Genomic DNA, 12,512 nt, shown 5'->3' with positions numbered 1-12,512 from the left:
GTGGTGTGCGAACTGCAGTCATTGCCCAAATGTTTAATAACTTTCGTGCCACAAGGGGTAACAAAAGTCCATATAGTACATATAAGGGTGCAAGTGCTTGTATGTTTACCCTCTTTAATAAAAAATGCATCTATTACTTTTGAAGGAGAAAGAAGTAGTAGAATGCCAAAGCGCATTTTAATGAAAAAAGTTGAAAACTTTCAGGGCAAAGGGGTAAGTCGTTTTGTTCCATTTGTTCTTATTCTAGATTTAATTGCGTCTAGTTTTCTCATTCGTTGGGTTTTCAGGGACTTTAATGTTTAAGCACTTACCATCCAAACACCATTTTAATATATGTTTATTGAAGGCTCGAATTGCTTTAAGAAAGAGAGGCACATTTTCTAAGAAACATTTGTAAAATTTTATTTATATTCACTTTTCCGTATATGATTTTGCTTTACACTCATATAAACTAATTTCTATAAAGTTGTCTATTCCGATTACAGTATATATTGCCTTTCACATATCATTAATTCAGATAAGTGCATGTCTTGTATACATATAAATATACCTAATATTTTGTAGTAAAAGCTTCGAATTTATTTGCACGTCTTTTCAGCTCTTGAATTAGCCTATTTTGTGGTTGATTGTGAACTTGATAGGATCCTAGAATGCGTATATAATAATACAATCGATCTAAACGCCCTTGTGTACATAAATATTATCGTATAACGCATTAACAGAAGCGTACGCATGCTATCCAATCTTAAAGGCACATCTTTTATGTATGATATATATAATTTTGTCGATTTTGGTCTGTTTGGTTGCTAACATATGCAGTATTGTGTACTCATGCTGAGTCTAAGTGGTCCCAATCGTTGCGGGCCCAATTGGGTAACTCCGTTTCGTACTCCCATCCAGGGCCCTAAAAAGGTTGGTTATTATACGATTATAGTTCATACTTTAGCCTTGGATATAATCACATACCTTGTACTTCCATGCGTGCAGATACATTATAAGGTCCTTTGATTTCGGATCTCGATAGTGCACTTTGCACTCGTAGCAATGCTCATCTACTGTTACCTTGCTCACGTTGCATGCACCTCCACTCAGCGGAATCTCCACTGCATCCAGTGGAGCTGGGCAGATTTCCGAGGAAGACTTCTGTGCCGCAAGTGGATACTCCTTGGCTGCATTTGTGCGTTCTATTAGTTTAACACTATTTTCGGACTGCTGGGCCTCAGTGCAAGGTGGTGTAGTTTCCCGGGAGTTGACGCACCCATCATCATCGCTGTGATGAACCACTGAAAGGTGTCATACGATATCAGATACCCTGCATCATAAGGTACGAATAGGTCAACCCACCGGAAGTGTGCTCACTGCTGAGACTTTCCCGATCTGCCTCGTCCTTGGTGTTCTTGAACATGGATATGTCCGAGTCGCAATCTATGCCCAGCCAGTTCTCCGCGTTGTGTATGTTTATGAGATCTCGTATAAGCTCTTCGTCCGACTTTCCGCCGATATCTCCGGATCGTCCTTTTAGCGGACCGAAGACCTCGTGATTGTACAGTGGATCGTTCAGAATGGGGTAACCTTGGGGCAATAACACTTTCATTGAGTAACCTGTGTTGGGCACCTGTGCTCTTCCAGATTATCTTACCTAGGTATTGCAAGTGCACTCTTATCTGATGCATTCGGCCAGTGAGTGGCTTGCAGAGTACCACACTGGTGGTGCCGTTTTGGGAAAGCTTCTGGAAGGTCGTGGTGCAGTCCTTGCCCTTTGAAGATACTTTGCACACTCCGATCTTGTAGCTAACTACTTCGATGGGCTCCTTGCACTCCACGATGCCACTGGGAATTGAACAAATGCTGGCTTAAAGGCCTCCGAAGTCTCTGGGAATTTTACTCACTCTGGAAAAACGCCCTCCACCCTGCAGATGTACTCCTTCTCCACCTGCCTGTTGCGAATCTGCTGCTCCATTTGACGCGCCTTCTTCGGACTGCGTCCAAACAGCAGGAGTCCCGATGTCAACCGATCAAGTCGGTGGATTGTGCGTAGGTTCTTGAGATTGAACTCCTTGGCCAGTATGAAGACTACGGTGTTGTGCCTATAGCGTCCACAAGGATGCACCTGTAAGAAGGGAGGCACACGGAATGCTTAGATATCTCATATGATAGCTGCTTATTAAAATCGGCGTATACAGATGTGCAGGAAGTAGGTTTTTCTGACAGTGATAACATTAAAATACAGCCTAAAGTCGAAGTAATTAACTATTTCTGTATTAAATGTGTAACATGGCGGTCGTTTAAGCCACTTACAGGTATCGATGCTGGCTTATTTACAACTACAATGTCCTCATCCATATGCACAATTTTAATTGGTTGACTAGTCACAGGAACTTCGTGTCTGTAAAGATAGCCATGAAACTGGGGTTAGTTCGATATATCATCTCCGTCGGCTGTATCACTAGAGATCGGTAAGATTATTAAGATATGCTAAATGGATGGGCTACTTTTATGGGGCCATTCATTGCCTCACTGAAGTCTGTTTTAATGGGCTGTATCTTGAAAGGCTTTTCGAATATATGGTTATGGGTATAAAAAGTTTATGTTACTTTTCATTTCATTCTAATGGTATGTAGTAATACAGAAAAGTATTTCATTTGACTTACTTAGTTTGGTTTAGTTATGACTTGTAAGTATGTTTCACAAATTACAATTATTCGTAATGTTACAAAGATTATGAAGAGGTTTTTGAGTCATTAGGATTTTAAGTATGGATTGTTTATTGGTATTGATGATTTTGGGACAGCACAAGGTACATCAATCTCGACAATGGAAATCATTTAGCGTTACTTTGCTTTTTTGGTGAAAATCACATTTAGAATAGACGGGTTATGGAAAAATTACACAGAACGCATTATGCGAGTAAAATATTTGTAAAATATATAACGTATGAACATTAAATTACCTGTGAACTATATTTGCGAGAAGATCGTTATGTTTCAGCCGGTAGTCAATGGGTACCTTCTCAAAGTTGACTGTCAGTGTGCCAGTTTGGATACAACGTTCATATTCCTCGGCGGGATGTGCCCGAAATTCCCGGGAGAATATGTCCAAAATCTTTTCGCCCACCCAGCGACCCTTTGTAAATGTTGTGAATGTGAAGTAGTACGGATACACCTTGCGTAGAGCTGTTTGCAAATGCATTCCATACAATAATTCTTCTGGGATGTGCACAATGCCTTACCGTTCTCCATATAGTAGGATGTTTCCTGGTATCTTTCATCCGTGAAGCCCGGTCTCTTAGCCTTCAATGCTTTTGTCTCCAGCTTAGCCTTGGATAAAATGACATCACTTAGTTAATGTACTTCAAAATGTTGTAAAACCTATTATGGAAAGTTTGGGGACCCGTTACTTACTTTCTTTAGTTCTTTTATTTGATCATTATCATCTGTTTTCCGCTTTTCTGGAACCTTGATTTTCAGATTCTCAGAGTCCCTTGGAGAAGTAGTCTGTAAAAAGCAATACATAAATAAATACATAATTGGGAGTTAATACATAACTAACTGAATAAGTTGCATATAAGAGCGAAAGATATTCTCAACATTTAACCGCAATACTCCCGAAATCTATTTTCACCGTCGCCTTAATTTCAATGGGCATCACTTTGTTTATTTCCCCTCCATTAATCTTTAGTAGACCTATTCCATTTGGGTCAAAGTGAGATGCTCTTGGTGGGCAAGTCCGCAGGTCTTGTGTTACATTATGCTTTATATTACGTAAGTTCGTACAGATACCTAAATATTGTTCTAGGAACACATATATATTTATAAACAGTTTGGGATATGTACTTGGCTTCGACGCTTATATGTCTGGTGCCTTCATAGAGCTACTATTGGCTGACGTTTGTCTTTTATGCGCGGTACTCGAAGGTAAGCAGAGTATATTGGACAATGTGAAATAGATGTACCAGCAAGGACATGCTTTCGAAAACAGTACATAATCTTGCTGTATACCATTTCTTATTTATTATTTTTTAAGTAGTAGCTAAAGCTGCTTGATGCCTGCACAAATCTATTGAACTTATCCATCTAAACACCACAGAGAGAAAATCACCGAGCAGCTTCCGCCCCCTTTAAAAGCCCCCACAAGAGGGTATATTATTTTCAAGTGCCCGGTATCCGCTAGTCGCATTACTCCATTATGGCATTCCGCTGCTCGTTGCTTTCGTTGGCAGTGCGCCCAACGGGTGATGGAAACATGTTGCATGCCCAAAAAGTCGCGCGGGAGAGCCACGGACCACAACCACGACCACGACCACGGGGGATACCATGGGATACCATGAGAGGAGCTGCGATGCCGTCCGGTGCGGGGTACGATTCTCAGCGAAATCCCCCCAGTTACAATGGGTCTAAAACGCGTGGATACACAAATGCATGACCGTGTACACCGTGCATATTTGAAAAACAGTCTCAGCCCAGAACAATGCACAGAAGATACACTCGAAGTATATGAATACGTTTTAAATTTAGATCATTATGAGCAGCCGAACATATACTAGCGCCGCTGTACTAACCCAAAATAAACCTAAAACCATGGTAAAAGCTAACTGCAAGTCTTTTGGGGGCGAGTCTATGATGTCTTATTTACCACAATTCCCATTGAGATTTTTATTTCTTGGAATCATGTGTCGAAAATTTGCTTCAATTCGAATTCAATAACAATGGAAACAGCTGTTCCTTGCTTTTAGAAACGTAAAGAAATTAACATTTCAGATGGAATATCTTATTTATTGCCGGATGTAAATTACTGCGAAATTAAATGTTTAATTTACGGGCTTCAACTCTTCTGGAATTCCGGTTAAGATGAAGTAGATAACATACGATATGTATCCGCAAGTTCCGCATCTACGTTCATCTCGCGCCATGTAATTGCCAGTTTTGATCAACTTAAGATGCGACTAGCAGGTAATTGTTTATTTTGTTTAGTTTCAGCAGTAAACACCAGCTGGCAACGAGTTTGCGTTTATACAAGCCAACTAAAGTGATGTACAAACAGGCGGGCAGTAAATATTTGCTACGCCACATTAGTGCATGTCCTCCACTAAAAATAAATCAGTTCTGATTGACACAAGAATTTAAAACACATCAACTAATAACATCCGAAAGCCACATGGTCTTGGCAGCGTTCAAAGTCGAAATGTTCCCCCCCATTGTTTTCTAAAAGAAACCTGAAATCTGATGATCCCGAAATTAGTTGCCTCAAATTTGAGCGGCCGAATGAAATGCGTACTGCGTTCGTGTTGGCCAATTACCGCTGCTGATTTCCATTGAACTCAAATGAATGAAGACCTCCTACACGCTTTCCACGTCCACTCATCCATGTGCCTGAGTATAAACGAAGATGATCAATTAATTGAATCATTCAACAGCGGCGACCTGTTGCCAGCGATCTTGGCGCACGGCAGTCCCCATCCCCATCACCATTCCCAACCCACATGGCACTTTCACATCCACACACAATGATGATCGCTAATGTATATGGAAATTCTATAAGTATGTAGTATATATAAGCAGGCACTTGCATATATTCATGAGCATTCGCATATACAGAGATATACCTAGAGTGATAATGCATATCCAATTATACCTGATGGCTGCGAGCTCGGAGTATATTGGTTGCTCCGGAACTGCCACGGAAGCAACTTCAGTCAAGTTCTATCACATTCTAAGTTTGATCTATTATTCCAACATGCTCGCTTGCATTTCCGAGGTATTCCGCGGTCGGAAAAGTGTGCAGCTCACCACATGGCTCTTTGATGGAATCAAGTGCGGTGCTGGCGATGCCGGCCGCTCGGGACATACATATGCACACTCGTGGTGTCTCGATCTGGCACCCGGAACATATTTATGAGTCCGCCCACCCCAAGGCTGCTCATGGAGAAGCCGCGGAGGCGGGGGCGGGGGCGGGGCGAAGTACAAATCGCGGGCGGCACGCTTTTATCGCCTGCACACCAATGTGTTGGTGTTGCGCAAGGTGCGAACGGATCGGCGAATGTCTGGAAAAGCGGAAAACTGAATGCTGAATGCTGAATGGGAAAACTGAAAACTGAGCAGTACACGTGACCACCACCCACCCATGGCTATATTAATTATCTATTTTCAAGAGCACTCATTATACAGTGTTAGTTTTGCCCCAAATCGGCGGGCCATTCTTATTCAACATCAGTTCTAAGAGCGATTGGGCATGGAAAAGTATATTCATACAATACGCTGCTTCTTGTAAACAAAACATTTTTCATAAACCCGAACTACGTCATTCAAATGGCTGATATAATAGGCTTAAGATAACTAGATCTGGCTGCCGGAACATCGAAGAAAAATGGAAAACAATAAAAAACTTGGACCATGTGAAGCAAGTGACACTGAAAAAATGGTTTAAGCTTCTAAAAATGAAAATGGCATTGGACTAACACTTGCTATTGAAAACTAAATTTTAAAAGCGCTATCCTTGGAGTTTATTGAACTTTCATAAATTCCAAACCGACTTCACAAACACTTGCAGTCATTCTGAGAATTGTGATGGCGTACCAGTGGCTGCAATTAAATTGCCCAAGATATTTGTATCGGCTTAACTGTATAAACTTAAGCCAGTTTTGATTGAGTAAACTAGATTCCAGTAAGTGGGCTTATTCCCAACAAGGCAACTTGTTGACGACTGCAGTTAGCCGGACAAGTGTAAGAATTCAGACGATCATGCTGCAGGAATGGTCCAATGACATCCTACTCAGGTTGTCCCATAACGGCGCTACTTGCCTACTTAGCCATAAATGATGCTATTTTCCAGTTCTTGGCGGCTGTGAATCCAAAACCAAGACAAAAACTCTGAAATTCTAAGCTAACTCGTATGCTATTCTATGCCAACTTATGTGCACCGGGCATCCGCTTGCAGTGGCTTACGTTTGGATTTTCAAGGGGCTATCTCAGATATCAATCATTCCATCACCAAAACTGTAGATGGATTTCTGGCAGATTTCTTGGAAGCCCTTGTAGAATCAATCACCAATGTAACCAAATTGGCGTGGGCGATACTGTGCCCCTTGAACCAGCTGCATCCATCCATCAGATACTCCCCGCCCATGTATCTACAAACGTGCGCTATCTAGCAGATGCAACTAACTTGATTTTCATGGTCACTCGCCGGCAAGTGTAAAGTTATAGACACTGCGCCGTGTAAACAGCCCAAGTGCATTAGACAATGGAAAACATCGTACATCTGGGAGCTACTCTACTAGTAGCTATATGTTCGGAGTAAGGCTATGCCGACTATAACCTTGACCAGCTCATTCGGCTGCCCGCTCACCACTTGGCTTATGAAATCATCGGGTTTCAAAAGATAGCCACTGCGGCACTGCAAAAGCGGCAAGTAGGTATATTACGGGTATAAGGCGGCTTTAGCCATGCGGAAAATCTGAGAGCCAAGAGCTTCATGTACAGCCGAAAACTGGCAACGCAACTGGCTCTAAAACAAAACGAATCGAGAAGATTTTATTGTTAAATAATGTTGAGCCAGCCAACACTCGACCATATGCTTTCAAATGCGAAATAATTCGTTATTAATTTTGACATCGCTGTCGGTTTGAATTGTGCAACGCCTCGTTATGGGGCAACCTCAGCGCTCGGAAGACCAATTAGTGGTGGTTAGTTTTATTTGCTCACTCGCGGGATTACATTTTAATTGTGGATTATAGAAAGGCAATCGAGTGTACTTCGTGCATTAAGTGTGAAATCGTAAATCAGTGCCATGTTTTGCAGGCGAAGAACTAATTAGGCGCAAATGCATACAAAAGTGATCGCAGTTTTTATTTATTTGTTTTAGCAATTTAACTTGGAATTTCTTTGTATTTGTACATTAGGAACTCAAGTGCTTTTTATGTATTTGACTTGCTTAAACAAAACAAGCAAATCAGTGATCCATCAATTATTTTTCTCATTAAAATGATTTCTCTTTTTTGTTGTGAACTAAGATACATGTATATTCTACAGTGATGTATTGCATGGTAAAATAAATAAACCTTAAGCTGAGCGAACAATTAAACAGAAAAGCGATGATATTCCCAAAATGCTGCTCCCACAAATATTTCTACAAGAAATATTTCTTGCCACAGTTTTCTATATTTACTCGCAGTGTACCTGTCTACGTAATTTAAGTACTAGCCTTCGCTCAAGTACGAATAGTTCCTATCATTACAAGTACTAAGCAAACTGCAACTCACCTTTTTATTAATCGGCACCTCGGCACTTGGCAAGACCTGGATGGCTGGGAGCGGAGGAGCCGGGCTGCGCAGCAGGTTGAGATTGATGGACGACAGGTGATTCAGTTCCTGGTGGGGCAGGCAGTTGAGTGGCTGGACCATGGAGCAGGCGGCAGGAGCTGCCCGCTGGGTCATCTGCACCGGCACCGGCACCGGGAAGGGCACCTGGGCAGCCGCCTGCTGGGTGGCCAAGTGGCCAGCCGGGGCTCCTCCAGTGGCGGCCAGTAGGGATTGCTGGGCAGCCGATGTCAGGGGAACGCCACCAAAGGCCGAGTGAGCTCCGCCATAGTAGGCTCCAAGTGGCAGGGAGGGGAACATGGCGTTCTGGTTCAGCTGTCCGGCGTTCAGGAGCTGCGGCGCCAGGTGGCTGTATGGGGATCCCATGTGGAAGTGTGCTCCTGGAGCGGCGCTTGGATGCAAGGCGGGCTGCTGGTAGTTCGCCGGCGGTGCTGCCGCCGTATTGGGCGACAGTTGCTGCTGCATCTGCGGCTGGCCGGCGAAGATGCCGCCCACCGAGGTGGCCCCCATCTTGTCCAGAAACGGCGACTGGGCGGCCAGGGCCCAGGGCAAGTACCAGGCACATGGAGCCGGGGAATTCTGCATTGTTAACACGCTCCTGCGCTATTATTCACTTCACTGAGAGGAAACTGCAGATGGGATGGGTTTTTTATTCGAAAATGACATTAATATCGGTTCGCTTGGCAAACTTCACGGATCCGTTCCCGAGTTATACGATCGTCTGTTTACTTTGATTACGCAGTCCATACACTAGCACTATGGGTCTTAAAGTCAATTAGAAATCGTTGTGTAAGTGTTTACAAATTGTTTTGGCTGTACAGATGCTACTTCGACTGTTTTATTTGAAAACTCGAAGCGATTTCGGGGTTGTACGCGTATTATGCGAATTAAAAACCTAAACAAACTGTTTTTTTAGTTTTTATAGTGTTCATGAACACCTATACCTTTGGGCACAAACGTGTGTATAAAACTTGGATATTTGGCTCCACGAAATGCGCTAATTTGTGGTTTATATTAGCGCATTGCCGTCAAAAAATAACACATCGCACATAAAAAGTCGGAACAATATGTTGATTAGCTTTTGTATTAGCTTTGACTATGGGGCGATCATGTTCGCGGTAATATGTTTTTTAGAATAATATTTTCATTGGCTGGGAGCATTGGATCAAAGAAATTCTGTAGCCATTTTCCCATGAGAGTGGATGAATCCTCTACGAAGTGAAAGCCAAACGATAACCGAAACTTTGAAAATACATTTAGAATACACGCGGGGGCCATCTGCTACTTGGCTACTCTAATTGCACGAGACAAAGTCTAATATATCCTCTAAAATACGTATAAACCTACATTCAGACGCGTACATGCGTCTGTCAGAATTCTGGCAAAGATGAAATGCGTATGGGTGCCTATATATCGGGTTGTATGGATGTGTAATGGAATAATACGTATACTCGTGCGAGGCAAGGCATTGGGATATCGGCTCACAAATTTTGAATGTTTAAAAAGCATCGGAATCAGGTATATACATATGTACATACGTCATATGCGTGCATATATACCTCACCACCTACTGAGACAAATGGAACAAAGGCGCACGTGTAAATATTTTCATTTGCGCTAGCAGCTTGTGCTAAATTAAGTTTATGTGTATTACTAGGTCCACACGGTATCGACGAGATACCAGAATTTCAGAGAATTATTCGAGATTTTCGGTGTCTTAGGACGCAAGAATGTATGTACAGCAGTAGCCACACTCATTTTTGTCATCAGTCTTCTTTTGTCTTAGTTCCATTTTATCAGCCACAATTGTGTATCTTCATCTTCTCGAGTGGTTTTAGTACATTTCTCAAACAAAATTCTTGCATAACTATATTATGTGGACAATGGGAAGAAAGAATTTTTAAAATAAAATCATCCTACATATACGCGCGTGTGAGCGCTCATGTGTAAGTCCCCAGATCTCAAAATCACCAGGATGACAATAGATCATGGGCTTAAAAGCAACAACAACACTTTAGTGAGAGCTACTTCTATATTTATAAGAAAATTTGTATATGTGCGCTCGCAGAAGGTAAACTCATTTCTGAACTATTGGTAACGAAAATACTAAACTAAAACGGCTCAAAGAATTTCATAGAGCACAACACAATATTTTTAATGGACCGTTTTGTGCCCCAATGGAGAATATTATTGGTTTGGTCTTTCCTATTAATAAGCGCATATTAATTTGTCTATATGGCAAGAAATTCTAACAGATGCTCAATTATTCGCACCATTTCATTCAAAGATCCAAAGTTTCAGCCACTAAAGTTGCAATAAAATGTCTCATAATATTATTGGTTATGGAAAATTATCGTTTCTTTTATGAAAATGTGTATTCTTGTGTCAAAATGTCGGCGCTTTTGATCATTCACAACATATAGCTATTATGTTGTTCAAGTTGTGTCGAAAACATCATGTTTTGTATTTAGTATTGTATTTTGTGTACTTTGCGTGAAGACTCCTCGCATTAATTATGCTTTGAAAAATAATAGAACCATCACTTCCACATCGATTTGAGTTCCATACTGTTTTAATTCTTTTCCACAAAGTTCGCAAAGTAATCAACGCATTTTCAATGTTTTCTGAGCACAAATTGCCTACAAGCTCGGGGGAATCACACGCGAATGTAGTGTCACGTTTTAATACCTGACCGACGGTGGCATTCACGCGGCAGCATCTACTTCTACTCTGGCCGAATCCAAAACACCGAATGAAGGCTGAAGACTTGGGGCAACCATAACAAACTTGGGTTGCCGTTCGCCGTCGTGTTGAGTTCGCCACTGCACAGTGGGGCAGAGCGCATTTGTGGACGTACACATTTTGGGTGGAATCATGTGCTAAATGTTTTATCCAATTCTGGAATTTTTATTTTAAAATTTAGGGTGCCATTTTTGCAAGCTTTCTTGTGCCATAATATAAGCTAATGAATTATGTGGACAATGGGAATAGTTATAATGAATTCATACAGTTTTTCATTAGTTAAATAGATTCTACATATAGTTATCGATATTCATTTACAAGTAAGTTTCTGTAAAAGCCTGATACGACACCATAATTAGGAACCCTAGTACTATTCAAATAAAATAATTTGATGTCAAGTAGCAAAAATTCATTTCAAGAAATTTTTCTTAAGGAAACATTTTCTGTTCCCCACAAAATGATTTTTTTTGTCCACTGTATAGAGAGTGGTGGGTTTGGTTGCGATTGCAAACTTTCGTAACTTGTTTGATGCAAAGGTAAGTTGCAAGGCTTGTAAAGTCTGTCTTCTAACTTTTTTTAAGTTAGTTGCCTTGTAGTTAATGTTCATGTAGTATTTTTGTATAACCTAAATCTTAAAATAATTTAAAATCCATTTCATAAGAAACTTGTCTTATGGGCCAAAGAGCAGCACGAAAGGAAAAATAATAAATAATTTAATTTATTGAACGTTGTCAAATAATTGCGGCTGTTACTATAATGAATAATGAAAGAGCTATTTATTTTTTGCCTAAACCATTAAATTAACCATTAATTTGGTTCTTTTTTTGTGGTTTGGGTCCTTTGTTTATCCATAATCCACATTCTAAAGTCTAAATCTAAAGTCGGCCGAATTGGTTGTGGTTGCATTGGATATGGAACTGCAACATGCAACATATGGTTGCCTGCTAACATCACATTTCACATTACTTTATTAGCATTTTTGTAAAATAAGGGATATTTTATAAATTAGGTCAGGAATCAGAATTGCAATGGTTTTTTGACATACAAACTTTAGTTTGAATATAATCTTCAGTTTTCGAAAGAGCTTTCAAAACAACTATTTGTAAGTGGTCAGTTTAATTCCATATTATTTGGAATAAGTTGCTCTTGAATTTTTCTATCAACTCACTGATGTACATGCAAAGCCACAGGGACCATTTGACACAATTTCTCTAAACAAATGGTAAGTGTCCTCTGGCACACCCACATTTACTCATATAAATTGAACTTTGCTGGAATGCTCGAAGCAATTTCATACTCAACATCAAGCTCCTGGTGTTGCAGCCACAGCCTTATAAAATCTGTTACGCCTTGCACCAAATAATCATTCGAAATAATTCCTCAAAAACTACATACCAACATGTATATTTAGAAAACAATGCGTTGCCTTTTCCGTTGACACAGTGATAAAAACAAA

General features: G+C 40.8%; 1 protein-coding gene across 2 annotated transcripts; it reads right to left on the bottom strand.

Annotated features, from left to right (window-relative positions):
* Positions 1-394: 394 nt before the first annotated feature.
* On the bottom strand, positions 395-11,081 carry LOC6542097 (RNA pseudouridylate synthase domain-containing protein 2). 2 transcript variants are annotated; one of them, XM_015158994.2, is made up of 11 exons: positions 11,003-11,081; positions 8,258-8,943; positions 3,402-3,494; positions 3,230-3,317; positions 2,951-3,173; positions 2,299-2,386; positions 1,890-2,110; positions 1,640-1,830; positions 1,345-1,572; positions 967-1,283; positions 395-904 (listed from the first exon to the last, which is right to left on the bottom strand). In XM_015158994.2, the coding sequence occupies exons 2-11, from the start codon at positions 8,897-8,899 to the stop codon at positions 830-832; spliced, it is 2,166 nt and encodes a 721-aa protein (XP_015014480.1). In that variant the 5' UTR covers positions 8,900-8,943; positions 11,003-11,081; the 3' UTR covers positions 395-829. The 2 variants fall into 2 exon arrangements, with proteins under 2 accessions (XP_015014480.1, XP_026835005.1); XM_026979204.1 differs by lacking the exon at positions 11,003-11,081 and adding an exon at positions 9,662-9,828.
* Between the last annotated feature and the right edge of the window lie 1,431 nt (positions 11,082-12,512).

This window comes from Drosophila erecta, unplaced genomic scaffold (assembly GCF_003286155.1).
Source record: "Drosophila erecta strain 14021-0224.00,06,07 unplaced genomic scaffold, DereRS2 tig00000055-arrow-pilon, whole genome shotgun sequence".
NCBI lineage: Eukaryota > Metazoa > Arthropoda > Insecta > Diptera > Drosophilidae > Drosophila > Drosophila erecta.
The sequence above is the reverse complement of the archived record's forward strand: the minus strand, read 5'-3'. Positions and strand labels throughout refer to the sequence as shown.

Coding starts and splice junctions, on each gene's coding strand:
- LOC6542097 (XM_015158994.2), bottom strand. CDS start 8,899: ATGCAGAATTCCCCGGCTCCATGTGCCTGGTACTTGCCCTGGGCCCTG. Junction 2,387..2,950: donor CTCGCAAATATAGTTCACAG/GTAATTTAATGT, acceptor CTATCTTTACAG/ACACGAAGTTCCTGTGACTA. Junction 1,831..1,889: donor GTGGAGGGCGTTTTTCCAGA/GTGAGTAAAATT, acceptor TTCAATTCCCAG/TGGCATCGTGGAGTGCAAGG.